Source organism: Gopherus evgoodei, chromosome 12 (genome assembly GCF_007399415.2).
Source record: "Gopherus evgoodei ecotype Sinaloan lineage chromosome 12, rGopEvg1_v1.p, whole genome shotgun sequence".
NCBI lineage: Eukaryota > Metazoa > Chordata > Testudines > Testudinidae > Gopherus > Gopherus evgoodei.
This window is the reverse complement of record NC_044333.1, coordinates 10,183,957-10,203,737: the sequence shown is the minus strand read 5'-3', so window position 1 is coordinate 10,203,737 and position 19,781 is coordinate 10,183,957. Positions and strand designations below refer to the sequence as shown.

The following is a 19,781-nucleotide window of genomic DNA, read 5'->3' as shown; positions in this document are numbered from 1 at the left end:
AATTCATAGATAGCAGCAACAAAAGATGATGATCAGCATTAAACTGTAGGCAGGTGAGTCCCATGTGGTTTATATGTGCCCATCTACCACTTGGCATCCCATTAAGTGTCCATCTTTTGAAAGGCCTCAGCCAGGTTTCAGAAAAGCTCAGCATCCAATATGCTGAGCCCTTTCGAAGATCTGGCCCATGAGATGCATTGTCTAGTGGAACACTCTCCTCTGCATTCTCTAACACTTCTGATTAAGGCTTGTTGCTCTTCATTCTCCTTCCATATTTCTCAGCTCTTTAATAACCTGCTCTGTGGCCAAATTCTACCCTAGATGACACCTCCACAACTCCTTTTATTGACTTAAATGAAGCTGCATGGATGTAATTTTGGGAAGAATTTGGCTTGTGTCTAGCAGTGACTTCCCAAATGTAGAACAAAGAACCAACATTTTTTGTAATTCTCTCTCCCTTAGTCTCTGTTCTAGCTCTAGCTAGTAAAACAATCACATTTCGAATATTTTCTTCTTACTCTGTTCCCCTCTTCTGTTTTTAATGTACTCATTCTTTCTCTCATCCTCTCCCTTTCGCCTCTGTAACTCTGCTCATTTCTCTCTCAGGATGAAAAAATGGAGGACTGGGAAATGACCCTTCTCCTCAATCTCCACTTTTAAAATCCAAAAGCTTTCCAGTATCTCAGAATGCGCTGACCTCTAGAGTGTTAATAGGACTTTGATGGGAAGCAGAGGTTAGCTAAAGACTGGGCATGATATACATATCGTGACAGACCCAGGCCAGTGGGGTACAGGAGCCTGGTAGAGGGCAAATATACTGGTCACTGGCTGAGTCATTTTCTGTTCCCTGAGTGACCAGAGCAGGAGCTGCATTAGAGTAATCAGGAACCTGCTAGAACCAATTAAGGCAGACAGGCTGATTAGATCACTGCAGCCAATCAAAGCAGGCTAATCAGGGCACCTGGGTTTAAAAAGGAGCTCACTCCAGTCAGGGAGGGAGGAGCCAAAGGAGAGGAAGTGTGTGTGACGAGCTGGGAGAAGAGTCACGAGGAGCTGAGAGTGAAAGGCTGTGCTGCTGGAGGACTAAGGAGTACAAGCATTATCAGACACCAGGAGGAAGGTCCTGTGGTGAGGATAAAGATGATGTTGGGAGGGGGCCATGGGGAAGTAGCCCAGGGAGTTGTAGCTGTCATGCGGCTGTTACAAGAGGCACTAGAGACAGCTGCAATCCACAGGGCCCTGGGCTGGAACCCAGAGTAGAGGGTGGGCCTGGGTTCCCCCCAAACCTCCCAACTCCTGATCAGACACAGGAGGAGTTGATCCAGATTGTGGGGAAGATCACTGAGGTGAGCAGCTCTGCCAATAAGCGCAGGACCCACCAAGGTAGAGGAGGAACTTTGTCACAATATTTAAGTATTGCTCAACTACAGGGCCAGTCATGTGCCCTGTAGAAATGAGTTGTTGATCTCTGTTTGGTTCCTGGCTTACATCTTCGTGCATCACGTTTGTCTTGGCTTTCTGGTTGGCTTTCTCGGCAGAGGCCAAGAGATAAAGGGATCTAGCAATCCTGCAAGGTGAGAGTAGAAGTTCCAGGCCGGAACACTGTACTGTATGTGTGATGGGATGTGGGCAGGAGAGCTCGCTCGCACTGAAGTCTGTACTGCATCTGTTCTGTGCAGTAATAAAAGACCACCAGACCTTCCACCAGTACTAAAATATTAAAGAAGAAATAAGAGTGCTCCCCAGAACAATACAGAGGTTTGACTCCTCTGTATCCTGCCTGAAATTCACTAAGGCTTCCAAAGCATGATCTCGCCACATGTGGTGAGAGCTCCCTTTGCAAATCAATAGGAAGGGTGAAGGACAAATGATCCTTTTCTCCAGCAAATCACCTGCTTCGGTAAAATATTGCCATGGCAAGGTAGCATTTTACACCTGCAAGTCAGTGAAGTTTGGAGTCGAAGTAGAGATACTGTTGAGCCATAGATATCTATGGGAATATTACCTCCAACAAATCTTTGTGTGGAAATGGCCTCTTGAAACCTACACTCCTGTCCAGCTGTCATTCAATTGTGCCTTTTGAAGCATTACTTAGATCTTTCAGAAGGCGTAGGTTGCCTCCCTCCCCCCCCCAAAAAAAAAGAAAAGAGGAGGATAGCATCCTGTGTAATCCAGATATTAACATCCCTTTGGCAGAAGCTCGTTCCTTTGAATTGGCTGTGCCATGTTAGCACCATAACTTTCTCCACTAATAGCATTTCTTGATGCTTATCCTGTAAGATGCACACCCACCCAATACTTCAACAAGTACGAAGGAGACAGAGTTCATAGGTACTTATATTGCTAAGAAGACAACCAGAACTGATTGCAATGGGAGCAAGAAAGATCTTTTAAAGACCCTGGTGGGTGGAAAGTGTCTGTAACTGTATTAATGTAGAAAAACAAATGGGTGAATGCAAAAGAGCATAAGAATTCCTTTGAGAAGTGAGCAATTGATTGAAGAGACTAGAGGCCAGATTCCTGATCCTACTAAACCTCTTTGTGCTACTCTGGCTTAATTGGCTTTCTGAAGGTACCCTTGGCAGGGGTTCATAGTGGCATGGCTATCCTCGGCTGCCAGAAGCCATCAACATCCAAATGGAACTTAGAGCAGCCCTGAGCCTGCCTTCAGTTGCACCAAAGGCCAAAATTGCTTATGGCTGGCTCCAAATCATGGCGTACCATCCACCTTTTGAGGTCTCCCCTGAGTCCAGCAGTGATCACATACATATGAAGGTCTCATTACCTATTTCTGAAATATAGCTTCTGCCCACCTCTTGTAGCCTTAAAATTCCACCTTTCCTTCGAAGGATGTCTTGCCCTAGTGTATGAATTCCATTGATTAGCAGTGAGTTCCTGTAGAGAAAACACTTCCATTCTGCGGGAAAGGTGTCTATTTTATGCTCCAGGATTGTCTCATAACCAGGTGAAACTGCAAGAGGAATATAAGTAAGCATGGAATAAATACCGAAATAAGAACTTGGCCAGGACACCTTTGTTTGCAACCCACAGTCTTGTGAAAAGTAGGAGCTTCAGTAGGATAAGATCTGCAATGACTTAGGGTCTGTCTATACTGCAGCTGGAAGCATGCTTCTCCATGCAAGTAGACAGATGTGCTACCTCTGCTGGAGCTAGCATGCTGCAAATAGCAGTGTAGTCAGGGGTGGCAGTGGAGTACATACCTAGGGAGTCCTGTAGTGCCACCCATGCTACCCCTGGCTGCACTGCTATTTTTAGTGCGCTAGCTCTGCTTGAGCTAGTGTCTGTCTACTCGCATGGGGAAGCACGCTTAATAGTTTGATCTGGAAAACAGCATCTCCACAGACCAGAGCCCCTATTGCCAGGTGGAACAATACTTCAGCACCCAGAGGAAAGTGTGCTGTGCACTGAATCACCACATCTCTCTCTCTTCTGTGGGAGTTGATGATGGCTACCCCTGCGAGCACTGATCATGTCAACCCATGCTTAACTCATGAGAGCTGCTGATGGTGACATAATCCAAAGCGGTGTGGCTGCAGGTACTTAGATTGTGTTACTGTTTTATATTAATAATGGAAGGAGCATCAGCCCTCCCTGCAGTCATGAGACAGGCATTTACTAACAGTAGTCAGGGTGGGGGAGCGAAGGGAAGATTTACTTTGACACACCTGATGCAAGAACAGAAACCTCATGGTGCCAGTCTCCATGGATCTGATGGGGAGTCAGGACGCATTTTGTAGGAGAGCCTGGGAAAGGCCTTGTCTGTATTCCTAAATTCCCCTACACACATGATACTACAACTATTGATCAGACTTTTTTATATAACTGAACATTTTTATTTTCCTTTACCTTCTCCCCTAGAGTCTCCTCCTTCAGCAGGCTTCGTCACACCTCCCTTATCCTTCTTCTAGCAGTACAGGAAATGAAAACTGCCGTTGAATCGTGTTTTTTTTAAAACCCATCATATTAACCTGCTGCAGGAATAATAATAAACCCTACATGAAATATAACAATTCTTTGACTTAAGGAAGTGATTGTGGAAAATGAGTGGAATTGCCAAGAAAACCACAATTAAACAGCTTCCAGAGTTGCAGATTTGCATCCAAGAGCTTTGAGGACATCCTAGGCAACATTGAACATTTAGATTATAGAACATGATTTTTCAGGGCTTTAATATTGTAGCTGTTTTAAAGTGCTTAGGGGTGAATTAAATGAATGTTTTCAAAAAAAGCTGTCATCCCAAACATTGTTTTAAGCAGCAGCTTCACCTAGTTTAACAACAACAACAAAAACATTTCAGTTCTGTTTCACCTGTGATTTTTTTGTCAGTCTTTACTTTAAAGGCTAATTTTATTACAAAATAGCTTTTGTTCTTCGTTAATTGCTGAACAGGACTAGTGCCCCATTAGTATCTTGCAAACAATTGGCTGGCCATGTTTATTTCTTGTGTTACTCCACTGAAGTCAGTGGGTTTACATAATGGATTAACTTGGCCGACATTTTGAAAAGCTTGCATGCCTAATACATTTAGAAATGTGGATGAGAAGCATGCACTGGAGGTGGTAAGGACAGTATTTTTGGTTCAGGGATAATCTGCTGTTTACTTCTTGAAAATGGTAGGTGAGCCTGACACTCAGGGTATTGGAGGTGATGGAATGGAAAGGACATTCCTAGTCATCTGAGTCTATGCTTGTGTGCTGTGCAGAGCTCCCAGTGGTCACACGTCTCCTCAGTCAGTGGGATGAAGCTAATGGGGGCTGCGTGTTGTGACAAAGTTCCTCCTCTACCTAGGTGGGTCCTGTGCTTATTGGTGGATGTGCTCACCTCAGTGATCTTCCCCTCTGGTGGAACCTACAGTCTGGGTCAACTCCTCCTGTGTCTGATCAGGAGTTGAGAGGTTTGGGGGGAACCCAGGCCCACCCTCTACTCTGGGTTCCAGCCCAGGGCCCTGTGGATTGCGGCTGTCTATAGTGCCTCCTGTAACAGCTGCATGACAGCTACAGCTCCCTGGGCGACTTCTCCATGGCCTCTTCCAAACACCTTCTTTATCCTCACCACAGGACCTTCCTACTGGTGTCTGACAATGCTTGTGTTCTTGAATCCTCCAACAGTACACTCTCAGCTCCTTGCGCTTCTTGCTCCCAGCTCCTCATGCACACCAAACTCACTGACTAACTGGGAGGCTTTTAACTAGTTCCAGCCAGCCCTTGATTGGCTTCAGGTGGCCCAATCAATGTAGCTATCTCCACTGCCTTCTAGAAGGATCTTAATTGGCCCCAGGTGTCTTGATTAACCTGGAGCAACTGCCATGTGGTTACCATGGTACTAGGGATTTGGTTAGCCTGGGGCTAACATACCTGTTACTTACTACTTTACTGTAGCCATCTGGCCTTGCCCCATCACATATCCCCCCACTCTGCTCAACACCATCAGGTTGGGCAACTTGGGACGCCAGGCAGTGTGCTTGTGATAGACCATCAGTGTTGCCATGGTGGCATCTAGCCCTGTGCCATATGCAGAACTGGAATGGTTGGAGGGACAAGAACCATCTGATTACCCTTGCATTCTTTCCCTTATTTCTCTGCATCCACTGGAGGGGTGCATGGTCTGTCACAAGAGTAAATTGCCGGCCTAAAAGGTAATAACACAATGTCTCCATGGCCCATTTGACAGCAAGGCATTCTCTCTCAACTACTGCGTACTTCTGTTTTTCTTGGGAGCAGCTTTCTGCTTAGATAGAGGATCTGGTGGTGTTCTCCAATCATTTGCGACAGAATTGCCCCCAACCCCAACTCAGAAGCATCTGTTTGTAAAATAAATTCCTTGGTAAAGTCCAGGGCTATGAGTATGGGGTCATTACAGAGAGCCGTCCTAAGGTCTATGAATGCCTTCTCTGCTATGTTGGTCCACGTCACCATATCTGGACCTCGGGCCTTCACCAGGTCCGTTAGAGGACTTGCCCTAGTGGCGAAGTGGGGAATAAAGCATCAGTAGTAGGCTACTATGCCTAGGAACGCACGGACCTGCTTCTTTTGGGTTGGCCAGGGCCAGTTTTGAATCGCCTGTAGCTTAATAGTTTGGGGCTCCACTATATCTCTTCCTACAATATATCCCAGGTACTTAGCCTCTGCTAGTCCTATGGCACATTTAGCGGGATCAGCCGTGAGACCAGCCTGCTTTAAGGTGCATAGTACTGCCTCAACTTTCTCCAAGTGGGTTCCCTAGTCTGGTGTATGGATGATATCATCTAGGTATGCGGCTGCATAACTAGTATGGGGGCGCAGCAGCTTATCCATGAGGCACTGGAATGTGACTAGGGCCCCATGTAGCCCAAAAGGGAGGACTGTGTACTGGATTAGCCCATCTGGGGTGGAGAACACTGTCTTTTCTTTAGCTTCTTTGGTCAGGGGAATCTGCCAATACCCTTTTGTCAGATCCAGTATAGTCAAGAATCGGGCACAACCCAGTCGGTCAATCAGTTCGTCGATGTCTGGTATGGGGTATGCATCGAATTGGGATACTTCATTCAGTCGGCGAAAGTCATTACAGAATCTCATGGTACCGTCAGGTTTAGGCACTAGAACTATTAGACTGCACCACTGACTGTAAGATTCTTCAATAATGCCTAATTCTAACATTTTCTTTACTTCAGCCTTGATTTCTTCTCTTTTGGCTGCTGGGATTCGGTAGGGTCTCAGTGTTACCTTGGCTCCGGGGATGGGGCAGATATGGTGATAGGTCTCAGTTGTCTGCCCCGGTTTTGTAGAGAACACATCTCGGTTGCGATTAATCATGTCGGCTGCCTCTATCTTTTGGATTGGTGTCAAGTCGGGTGATATCCTCACTTGCTTGTGTAAGTTATCCACCAGGGGAAGGGTCTCCTGGGTGACTAAGCGTGCCTCTTGATCATGCCGAGGTTTTAGAAGATTGATGTGGTAAATTTGCTCCCGTTTCCTGCAGCCTGGCTGCCGCACCTTATAGTTTACCTCTCCCATGGCTTCAATCACTTTGTAGGGTCCCTGCCACTGGGCCAACAGCTTGCTTTCTGCTGTGGGCACCAGGACCATTACTCGATCCCCTGGTTGGAACCGTTGAAGCTTTGCTTGGTGGTTATACTGGGTTCATTGGGTCTCCTGTGCTTTCTCCAAGTGTTCCCGTACAGTGAGTGTAACTCGGGCTATCCGATCCCTCATCTTTAGTACATGTTTAACTATGTTCCTTCTGGGATTTGGCTCTTCTTCCCAGGCTTCTCTGGCTATATCCAATATGCCCTGGGGGGTGGCGCTCATATAGTAGTTCGAACGGAGAGAAACCTGTGGAGGCTTGTGGGACTTCCCGGATGATGAACATGAGGTAAGGCAATAGGATATCCCAATCTTTCCCATCCCGGCTCACTGCTTTCCTGATCATGGCCTTGAGGGTCCTATTGAACCTTTCCACAAGGCCGTCTGTTTGTGGGTGGTATACAGAGGTCCGTAGGGCTTGTACATGGAGAAATGAACAGAGATCTTTCATCAGCTTGGACACGAAAGGTGTCCCTTGATCTGTCAGTATCTCCTTGGGTAGCCCAACCCGGGAAAAGAACTGTACTAGCTCCTTAGCTATTGTCTTGGAAGCTGTGTTGCATAGGGGGACGGCTTCTGGGTATCCAGTTGCATAGTCTAGTACAACTAGCACATGTTGGTGGCCCCGAGCTGTCTTCTCCAGGTGCCCGATCAGATCCATGGCTATGCATTCAAATGGTACCTCTATTATTGGAAGAGGTATCAAAGGGGCCCATAAGTGTGGGCAAGGGCTATGTAGCTGACACTCTGGACAAGAGGTGCAGTATCGTCTGACATCTTCATGTACTCCTGGCCAGAAGAACCACTGCAGAATCCTGGCCTGGGTTTTCTCTACTTCTAGGTGTCCTCCAAACAGGTGACTGTGGGCGAGGCTCAATATGGCTTTTTGATGTTTTTGTGGTACCAGAAGTTGATGTATCTTCTGCTCCTGCATTTGCACCACACGGTACAGGAGATCTTTCTTCACTATAAAGTAAGGTCCTGGACCCTGGACCTTCCCCTCCACTGGTGTCCCATCTATCTCAGTCACCTCTTTCCTGACATATATCTAGGGTCCTCTGCCTGGTTCTGCCCAAAAGTCTGTCTCCCAGGACTAACCTGCCTGAGCTCCCATGGGCCGGCTTCTGCTTCTTCCAATGGCTCATCACCATCACGGCTGGGGCCAGTCTCTGGCTCACATTCCATGTTGGTAGTTTCTCTGATGGCTGCTCGTGTCCATCTGCCTACTAGCACGGTCTTCTGGCCCTGGGTCAGGATCCAGGTTCCCAAGGCCTTCGCGGCCTTCCTTTCTTTTTTTTCCTTCTGGGCCTTTTGGGGGGCTGAGAATAGATCCTGAGAAAACTCAGAAAACATTGGAGGTTGACATTCCCCCAACGATGAGTCACTGCCAACAGGATCCCCACCTCCCTCCAGCCTCTCCAGGGGGAGTAAATTATCAAACCCTGGGTAGTCCCTCCCAATGACTACAGGATATGGGAGTTAAGGAACTACGCCCACTGTCACCTCAATGGGGTTCCCCTGAACCTCTGTCTCCACTGGGATGGTGGGGTAATGGCTCACGGCCCCATGCACGCATGTCACTGCTACGCATCTGGCTTGTAGCAGCTGGCTACTTTTTACCAACTTACCCAAGATAAGGGTGATAGCACTCCCCGAGTCCAAAAGCACTGTAGTCTCTGCTCCATTTATCTTCACTGGCCTAGTGTAGTTATGCGGGGCTAATGCGACGCCCGCAAGGTGGATAAGGGAGCATGGGACCTCCCAATCCCCCAAGTTGCATTGCATAGGCTCCTCGGTGCTGGGACACTGTGCTGCTATGTGTCCCCACTCCCCACATGCATAACATCTATAATTGTTTCTAATCATTCCCCTATCATGTGGGTTAGGGGGTTTAGTCCCAGGGTTCCCCCCACTCAGGCCAATCCCTTCCCTCTGGAGTCTCTGCTGGTTTTCAGCCCCCCTCTTCCTCCACCTAGGACTCCCCAGGGGTTTGGCTGTCCCACCTTCCAGGGCTGGGTTGGGTGTTTGCTACGAAAGGGGCTTTCCTTGGGTAGTCAGGTCAATTCTCTGGCTGTCATGTGTCTTTCTACCAGCGTGATCATCTCATCATAGGTGGACGGATCGTTCTAGCCTATCCATTTGCAGAGATCTGGTGGCAGTGCCCTCATGTATCGGTCGATGACCAGAACCTCTAGTATCTCTTCTGGACTCTGTGACTCTGTTTGCAACCACTTTCGTGCGAGATGAATGAGGTCATACAGTTGGGACCCCGCGGGGTTTTGTCTTCCTGGTACCTCCACTCATGATACCTCTGGGCCCGCACTGTGGTCGTCACCCCAGATCTGGCCAGAATCTCTGCTTTCAGCTGGGGGTAGTCTGCTGCAGCCTCTTCAGGCAGATCATGGTAGGCCTTCTGGGCCTCCCCACACAGGAATGGGGCAAGGATGCCAGACTACTGATCTCGAGGCCAGGCCTCCCGTAGGGCTGTCCTCTCAAAGGCCAGAAGGTATGCCTCTACATCATCCTCCTGCGTCATTTTCTGCAGCCAACGGCTGGCCCATATGAGCCACGTCCCATTATGGCCACGGTTCAGCTCTGTAAGGGTCTCTACCTGGTTTACCAGTTCCTGCAACATAGCTTGGTCTTGCGAAGACTGGTCCATCAGCAGGCGATTAGTCTCTTGCAGCAGCCGCACTGCCTCCTGTTGGGCAGCTGCCTGGACATGGGTAGCCTCCTGCTGGGCCGCCGTGGCCTGTATCAGTGTCTGCACTACGTCATCCATTGTGGTGGGGGAACCCCCCCCCCTTTTTTTTTTAAGAATCTCTCTCCTTCTTCTGCCGCGCTGTGCACACCAAAAATCCCACTTATGACACCAGTTGTGACAAAGTTCCTCCTGTACCTTGGTAGGTCCTGCGCTTATTGGCAATTTGCTCACAGAATCACAGATTATTAGGGTTGGAAGGGACCTCACAAGATCATCTAGTCCAACCCCCTGCTCAAAGCAGGACCAATCCCCAAATAGTGCCTCCTGTAACAGCTGCATGACAGCTACAACTCCCTGGGGTACTTCCCCATGGCCTCCTCCAAACACCTTCTTTCTCCTCACCACAGGACCTTCCTCTTGGTGTCTGATAATGCTTGTACTCCTCCAACAGTACACTCTCAGCTCCTTGCACCTCTTGCTCCCAGCTCCTCTCACACACCAAACTCACTGACTAACTGGGAGGCTTTTAACTAGTTCCAGCCAGCCCTTGATTGGCTTCAGGTGGCCCAATCAATGTAGCTATCTCCACTGCCTTCTAGAAGGATCTTAATTGGCCCCAGGTGTCTTGATTAACCTGGAGCAACTGCCATGTGGTTACCATGGTACTAGGGATTTGGTTAGCCTGGGGCTAACATACCTGTTACTACTTTACTGTAGCCATCTGGCCTTGCCCCATCACAGTGTATAGTATTAAGGGCAGAATTTATCCATTAATATTTAATCTCCTCTAGTCTTTTTGACCTCCAATGCAGTTGTCTTGACTAAGTCTAAGTGACTTCACTGCCAAATTAAAATGGCACAAACAATGTCACTGCAAATCCAGAGAGATCACACTTGGAGGTGGATGCAGTTCTGCATTTTGCAGGAACTGACATTGAGGGCAAGGAGCCAGACTTCCCTCTTCATAATATTTCTGATTTGGTTGGAGTTCAAAATGCTGCTGTGACTGACGCTCAAACTTTTGGTACTGTGGGAGCTTTGTGTAAAGGGGTTAGAGCTGAGTCTTCTGATCTGCATTTTCCAGCCTATGATTAGCAAGGGCAGCAGGGCTCAAATACCACCTGTAAAGAGCTGGTCACAGTTCCTCCTTACATTTTGTGTTTCAACCCTGCAGTTCTGCATTGACTTGAATGAAGCACCCAGCCTAGCCATACTCCTTGTCTCTTTCCAGGGCTGAATTAAGGCAATCTGAGGCCCTATGCACACCATGACACAGACCCTCCTTTGGCTCCACCTTTGCCTCCTTGCCCTGGCCCATATTTTTGGTGGTGGGGTGCTCCTCCCATCCCAGACAGACTCGGACAATTGCATATGGGCCCCTTCTCTCCTGAGGCTTGGCAGCAGGGCTCCTCTTCATTTGGGAGCTGCAGAAGTGGCAGCCATAGTACCCTCTTCTCCCCAGAGAGGCAGAGGTGGCAGCAGGGCCCCCACAGAGCTTATCCCAGCAGCGGGACTATCTATCTATCCCCTGTGGAGGGTGAGGAACCCTGGCGGGCAGCCTCTCTTCCACCACAGCCAGCCAGGGATATTGGTTGGCAGCTCCTCCATGGAGTCATGATCATGGGAGCGTACCTGGTGCAGTTCACCCCCATCCCCAACAGCTGCCCCTTTTGCAGCATGAGGGAGAACCTGGCACACACGTATCTCAGATGTGCCAGATTGCAGCCCCTATTCCAGCTCCTTCAGAACCTCCTGTTCAGGTTCTGGCTGCACTTTCCTCCACACCTGTTTATCTTCTCACACCCTGTCCATGGCCCCATGAAGTCACGAGACCTCCTCATCAACCTTCTACTGGCCCTGGCCAAAGTGGCCATCTTCACCAGAGGTAGGATGCCAGATGAGGGGGTGCTTTGCGACTGTGGGGCCTGTTTCCGCTCCTCCCTGGTCTCATGCATCTGGGTAGAGTTTCTCTGTGCAGCGTCTGCTGGCTTCCTAGACAGCTTTGAGGGGCAGTGGGCACTGTTCAGGGTTCTCTGCCGGGTGTCCCCTTCTGGATCCCTAGTTTTAAATCTGACACCTTCACTCCTGACCCTGTTATTCATTAGTTGTCCCCCGCATTCACTTGGTTCCTGGGTCCAGTGGTCCCTCCGGCAAGGCTGGAGGGAGAGGCCTCTAGACATGCGGGGGCGCAGGATTTCCAGTAAGGCCTCACTACAACCCCATATTGTCAAGCTGTTTCTTAACCATGAGGGCAAAGAGCTTCCTGTTATAACATATTAAATCTTAACTTCTAATATAATCCCGTGACTCCAGGATCTGGGGCCCAATGTGCAAGCCTGTAGCCTTAATCCACTCCGATCCTTCTCTTTTGTAGCCATTTCCCTTCAGTCCTATTCTCTGTCTTCCTAAACATTCTAGCCTGGGCCACTTTTAATAGCTAAATCAATTCTTTGGTGACTACTGCAATCAATGCTGATATAGTGAAGAATGTGCTTGCAATGATATAAGAATCGGAACTGCTGTGTTAAGAATCTACAGAGGCACTTCAAAAGCAGGTCTGTACTATCTATTTTTTTCAGTGTAGAATTTGTTTAGTTTATGAAAAGAATGCATTTTCTAAACCTTAACTCTGTTTTGAATATAATTCCACAGAAAAGCTGTAGTGAGTCTGAACAAATTAATGTCTATAACTAGTAAACATGTAACGTATATTAAATTTAGAAACCTAAATCATACAGCAAATAGGCATGTTACCCATAACTGACGGTGAAATACATCCTGGTTTGGAGGGCCAGAGCAATACCCTTTCCACCACTTAAGCTCTGCACTGGGGCTGCTGATGGAGCGGCTAAGTGACTTACTTCCCTCTGTGGGTACCTAGTGTGTTTGCTGTTTTGCATCCCTGTAGGTCAGCATGGAAAGGGTTAATGATGGATTTGTATTTACCAGTAGCACTAAATCCCTAGACTTCACTCCAGTCTGCAGCCCAGGCTGTGCTGGGGCCAGGGATCTGAATTGCCTTCTTCCCTTATTATACAGAGTGTGAGGTGATCCCTCTGAGGTGCCGGGGAAGGACGTAATGTTGGAGAAAAGCGGCCTGCTGGCTTCAATTTCTGACTGTAATCCAGCCTTGTTGTGTGGCTGTGGGTAACTCATCCGACCTCTGAGCCTCAGCTGAACATGAAAACCTGAGACCAGAAACTAAGGTCCTGGTTCTGAAACCGAATCTGTAGGTCAGAGCCTCTTTGTCAGTTGGGGTTCCAGGCAGGCCAGTTCGGGTGGATATTTGCAGTATTTGGGCTATATCTACTTTGTGCGGGAGTTGGGAGTCTTGCTTAATTAATGCTTGTAAAGCTCTTTGAAACCCTTGGACTGTAAGGTGCACAAAATTCCATTCATGTGTGACTGAGAGTAACAGCCCTGTTAGTACAAAAGGTTTGTTAAACCTCCAGGATGGGATTTTAAAAGCTGCACAGGGATTTTGGACATTTGTTTCTTGTTGAAATCCATGGAGGCTGGGTGTTCAAGTGTTCTAGCTAGGTTTGAAAATGTCAGACCTGATTGTCAATAGATGAACCCATCACCTTGCAAATTTCCCTCCATTATCCTGCAATCTAAATATATCCCTTTCAAAGGATGCTGTATCTCTAACTCTGCCATCCTCTCCAAAATTCACAGCATGGTAACTAAAACAAGAACATTGTGGAGTTCCTTAGGAGTTTTTAAAGCCATCCTTTTCCTGCAGCAGAGAGTATTTCACAGGCCTTTATGTAAGCAGGATTCTTGGCAGCACAGCTGTGTAATCATTGTTGCCTTCATCAAGATCTTGGTGTGCATTCCAGATGTTCATATGTTGACTTGCTTACAGTATCTCTTGGAATTCTGTTTGGTTTCTAGTTTTGTGTGGATTTTTGAGGGTCCAATTAAATTGATATAGTAAATCTTGCTTGTCAGTAATGATGGTGGCACAGCTTGATGCTGCTGAGTAAATACATTCTAGTTGTATCATGGGTAGTGTCTTCCCCAGCTTCCCCTGATTCTGATGAGAAGTAAGTCATCAACATGATGTGCTGGCCCACCAGTAAAAACTCCATATAGAAGAAACTCTTGCAGGTTTAAGGACTGAGAAGTTCCTTAGTCTGGTATGTTACTCCCAACTTTATTAATGGCTTTGGCTGTCAACTCTTGATCTCTGTTTAGTGAAAGGAGACTCTCAGTGTTCGTATGTTTTTTCCATTGGCCCTAATAGGAATCTCGCACATTGACCAAGGAGGAATTAGAGCCTTTTAATGAATTAACAGTCTCTGCTCTAGTGACAAATTGCAAAACATAAAAACAAAAAGGAGGAAAGTTAATACATGCCCATGATCTGGATCCTAGAAATTCTGGCGCTTGCCAATTTCTAGCAGGGCTATCCAACTCTGCCAGTGTATGTTAGTGCATCATTTTTTCTAAAACTTTGCCACATGAGTGGCATCTTAAGAGATGACCCATAATTCAGCATCTCCCACCCTTTTTTAAGTTAACTCCTGAGCTAGGTCACATTTTGTGTTTAATCTGTCCTTGGCCATACTACTACTGTATGATGAGATCTGGTCTTCTATGATGGGATTTTTTCCTAGATTATACTCTCAGTAATGCATTTCTCAGGGTAATAAACTGGAGGAAAATCTTTCCTTGTTAGGATTTCAGTGAAGTGAGAACCGAGCTCCCAAACAGCTCTTTACTTGTCCCAAAACATTGTTAAAAAGCTACATTTCTTACTACCAATGATTTTCCCCCGGACCATCACACTTTGAGAGCAGAATATCTCCTCTAACACCTTAAATAGCTTTTACTGCTTCTGTATTACACTTTTATATAGCGTCTTTGATTCAAGGCACCAGAGAACAATGACAGAAGGATGCAGCAAGGAAACAAAAAATGTGCAGTAATCAGCATTTAAAACACAAAGATAACATCTGCTGATCCTGTGTGAGAGTAAGAAGAAAAGAAGAAAGGAAAAACATTGCATACTAGAGGCAGCATACAATGGGTATTGATTATAGGGGTGTGTCCAACGGCCCAGTGAATGAACCTGTCCTAGTCAAACTGAGGACATTAAATGGGGCTCGCTTGATTTATTCTTCTGTTGTTTGTTGTGGGGCTCCGTGCTATAACCCAGATGCAAGGCAATGTTGTCCACTTAGCTACATTTAAAAAGATTGGATTTACAAATAACTGCTTCCTGATAGACATGCCCTTGGCAGGCTGCCCACATATGGCCCAGTCCTGCAAACCTGAAGTCAGTAGGAACACTCGGATGGGTAGGATTTTATACTTACATTTTTCACTGTTCTCATTGGGCTCATGGGGAACCCACAGGAAATGGAGGTTGGAGTGGAGGAATTCTCAGACATGCTCCTTGTGGAGATGTCTCTTCAATTCACTCCATCTGTGTGTATGGTTTACCAATCCCATGGGACCATTTCCAAGGGATCAGTTGGTGTCTAGGTCCATTTATACAGAAACGCAGTGCCAGCTCTGTCCCCAATACACCCTCCCCACGACTGGCAGAACTGATGAAGTTTTAACAGCCAGCTGCTGTTCCGAGGGCCCTGTGATGCAGTCTGTCAGGCCTTCTTTGACCCCTTCTGAAGGCCGTGTCACCCTGACAACCCTTGCAGAAGGAAAACCCACTCGGTCAGGCTACCAGCATGTCTTAGTACTCCAGAGGCCTAGATGGGCCAGGTAGAGACACCGACCAATCGGGAACCAGCAGGCCAGTTAAGCAGCAGGCAAGCTTTCTTCTCAGGGCAGTGTGAGATGTCACTGGGATGGGGAGGAACTCCTCAGTGCTCGGCCAGAGCCCCTAGGCCAGGCCAGGGCCTTTCCCTCAGCGCTGCAGCTAAGCACTTGAATTTGAGGTTTATGCTCTTTATTTAAAGGCATAGACAGCCACATTTGGGTTTATTTTTTTGATTAACTGTTTAGAGACGGATGCCAAACTTACAGCAAGGGCCACCATGCTCCAAACAGGTGTCCAAAGCTAGTAGACTAAGGCAGAGAGCACCTCCAGTACCAGGATTGGTCCCACAGGGGCTGCTATGGGGCAGCCCCATCTGCCACATGTTCCCTTTAAGAAGGGTTGCAGCAGTGAAACTCTAATGCAGCCTGTATGCCTATCCAAATGGTATCTAAACCTTTTCGGGGTTGCAAAAGCAGGTAGTAAACTCTTGTGAACAGGCCTTTTTCCAGTATTCTCTATGTGGTCAGGCTGAGGAGATTACAAGAAGTGTCTTTCTCTCAGTGTTTCATCACTGTTTTTTCCTGTCCCTTCTAAAAACAGGAAGAGCAGGAGAGGTGAAGGGGAAATTAGTTGAACTTTTGAACCTCTTAACAGCTTGGGTTTGGATTTGGTCTGTGTGTGAGTGAACAGTTGGGTCCTTTAAGGCACACCCATTTCCCTATCACTACACTTGACTCGGGTAATGGTCTCTTTGTGTGTAAATACTCCCCCAGGTGTCTTATGTTCATTTCAGTGGCTGAACCTCAAAAGAGTATCTATACTGAGGCTGAATGAACCCCACTGGGTTCAGCTGATGTTGGTTACACAAGCCAAACCCTGCAGGATCTGTCTGTAGAGATTGACAGTGGGCCAGCATCTGGTGCCTTCTGTTAAAGGTCTTGAGTTCTGAGGTTGGTTTGACTTTTCTAATATGGATCTTATTGTATCAGAAATGGGGTGCTCATCCTTAAATATTTATATAATGTTGAGTCATTGTCTTTGTACAGTATCCATTTCAAGCCTTATATAGGATAGGCGATACCCTAGTAGAACATTGATTTAATGTTACTTAAATGAATACCATTTAATTAAGTAACACATTGTGCAGTTCAATTTGACTCCTGAGTTCCTTCTTTCATGCAGCATTTCCTCCTTTGATTTAAAAAAAATGAATTTATGACCCAGAAAATAAGACTTTAATTTTATGACTGACTCTGAACTGCCTGCTGCAGCTTTTATTCCCTCCACAATGAAATCTTTCTTTTGTTTAGCAAAATTCTCCTTTCTAGTCCAAAATAATGGGATCAGGCTTAAAAAGGAGGTGATGAGGATGATGATTTCCCTTTTGACACTGAGCATTTAAATTTGCAGCAATATATGGGAAAACCTATGCCAACAGTTATTTGTCTCACTTACCTATCAAATCCCAGTCTTCACAAGAGTTCCTCATTATTAATTATGTTGTGCCATGATGGCCAACTCCATGGCACAAGCACCTTGTCTCCTCCTCTTTGACCCAGAGCGAAACGTGAAGTTGATGCTTAACAGGTAGAAACAAGAACTCACAAAGGGATTCTGATCCTGCCCCCACTGAAATGCTAAAGGGTTTTGTGGCAAAAAGTCTATTGACTCTTTAGTGGGGAGTGGGACTTATTCTGGCTGGCTGGAGAGTCAGCACAAGGGTGTGGGTACAGTACTTTGAAGTGAGAGCTGTAATCTTTCCATTTCCTTCTTTAAGCAAATACTTCACTATTGAAGTGGTAGGCTGCATGGCTTAGGACAAAATAGAGTATGTATATGAAGCCTGGCACCTCTCTCCCTGATAGTAGTGACTGAAAGTTATCACTGCTTGATGCCCTCTAATAGTTCTTAATAGAATGAGTTTGTGGTTTCCATTAATTTCTAGAGGATAAATATCTATACTTCAAAATCAGCACTACTCTTGGATGCATTTTTGTTGGCAATCTCAGCAGTGAGAACAATGATTAGTATGGAAAGGCCTAGTCTACTGTAGTGTAGAGGAATTTTGCAAACATTTCATACTGTTAGCTCCAGTGGTGCTTAACTAGTGTCAGCAAATTTATGAGCCCTAGCATAGACTGGAAACTGGCTGCTACAGGTATCTTAAGCACCTGCTCTGAGCAAGGTTGGATGAATGTTTAAAACACCGGAAGCGTAGAGATGGTTGCTCTACTCCTGTCTAAGATGTAAATTACTCTGCGCATAAATGAAAATTCCAATACTGTCAGTCCAATAACTTCCTTCCTCAGTAATCACTTAAATTCTGGGGTCTGTGGCCCCTCCCTCATCAGGGAAGGGGAGGGCCTTTTCTAGTGGATGCTTCCCACCATCCCAGGATTTAAATAAGCCAATAACTTTTGCTTTTCACAGTAAATACCCTCTAAAATACAAAATAAAAATACCATCAGAAATTAGCTTTGACAGGCTAGAAATCTTGATCACACTGTTTAGGTTTGGAACTGGATATAATCTTGGGATTAACCATTTAGTAAAAAAGAAATGTAACAAATCACAAAAAATAGTAAAAATGTCTCTCTTTTTTAATTCTAGATTTTCAGACGCGCTGACAAAAATGGTAAGTCCGTATATTCATCTATATTTATTTTGCTTTTCTTTTGAATGAGCCTAGAATGTTCTTGTGGATAATTGTATCTAACTCCTCCTCACCCCCAAGCCTCATACAACCCAGGAGACTTTGAGAGAGCAGTACAGGTTAATGCTTTGAGAAGGAAGGCCATGTAAGTCTATGGCTGCGATAGTCTTAGAATCAATGTGACACTAACTTGAAACTCTTAACAAGTGAATGTGTTCCTTAAGCAGTTCAGATCTACTCTGCGCCTGAAAGCAGTGGTCTGTAAATTACACACATCGTGAAGGAACATTAAACCACCTGCCTGAGAAAAAGTAACTGACTGATCCTGTTTGTAATTGTTCATCTTTGTGACTTAGGTTCTGTCCTATTTGCAAAGCAGCTTGTATAGTGGTGTAAAATGGTTGGCGCTCTCATCAGCAGGGGAAGAATTCAGAGCCACCCAAATCTCTTGTCAGGTCCTCTCCTCAGGGTGCATTTCACTGACAAAATAAGGCAAAACAAAAGCTATGTCCTTAGAGCACCCCTGCTGCTGGGGCCCCAAGGCCCATTCCCCTGTGTGTGTACCTGGGGAAGGGTGCGCCTCTTCTTAAAACCCCACTGAGTCATGGCAATATTGGACAGGCCTTCACCCTTCCTTGGCAATTCCACTGTCACAGGTTCATGAAATACTAAAAGGTGTACATGTTGAGGCTTTGGTAGTTTTGTGGAGTCCTGTGGATTTTGTTGCATTGAAATGGATTTTGCACTTATCCCTGTGGGAAAACACACAACTGTAGCGAAGTCCAGTATTGCCAGGACGCCATGAATTATAGAGATTATCCTTTCTCGGACAATCTGTCTTGGATTCTAAAGAGATAACTGTTCTGCTTTCTCAGTGAGAATCTGAGGTGAGATGGGAGATATTTTACTTTACTTAAATACAGCAATTTGTTTCCACTGTTGTTCTTGCCCTATTTATTCTACAGTCACTTTCCAGTCTAGGGACATGGCATAGAATTGCTGTTGTGGGCCTGGGGTTGCAGGTGTAGAGCGGTATTGCAGAGGTGACATTTTCAGACTTGGGGAAGATGAGAATGGGGTCATTTCCAGGAAACCGGGGCCCTCTGCAAAGCAATTTGATTCAGGTGCCTAGCTGCAAATCTCAAAATCTAGTGTCCAATCTTCTCCCAACAACACCATGAGAGAATAGGTTCTGCACCACCAAGTGGTGTGTTTGTGGAGGGAGTTATTGGCATAATAGGTGGGGTTTCTTATTAAATAGGAGGCTGGGGGAAACCCATTGTACCCCATCCAGGGATGGGATTAATAGGGAGATTCATGGGTCCCAAAAGAGGGCTGTAGTGGCAGCCACAGCTGTGAGCATGAAGAGCTGGTTATACACACCATTGACCTCCTGGAGTCTGTGCAGTAAAGGTCACACCAGCGTTTCAACATGTCCCTTATAGGGTAGGATCCCTGTGAGCTGCAGATTCCTATTGCTGCAGGACCCAGAGCTCTTTTAAAAAGTGCCCTGAGGGAGAATTAAAAAAAATACATAGGCTGAATTACGGTGTTTCTCTGTCCCTTGGCAGAGAGAGAGATGCACAGGCTTGGGTGGAGGCTTTCCATGCTCAG

The 19,781-nt window shown here is 46.4% G+C and overlaps 1 protein-coding gene across 1 annotated transcript in view; it reads left to right on the top strand.

The window, feature by feature from the left end:
• NECAB2 (N-terminal EF-hand calcium binding protein 2) overlaps nt 1-19,781 on the top strand; it is a 295,013-nt gene that overhangs the window by 7,199 nt on the left and 268,033 nt on the right. The window contains exon 2 of the mRNA XM_030582141.1: nt 18,125-18,149. Within this exon, the coding sequence (XP_030438001.1) occupies nt 18,125-18,149 (25 nt within the window). The remainder of the gene's footprint in view (nt 1-18,124; nt 18,150-19,781) is intronic.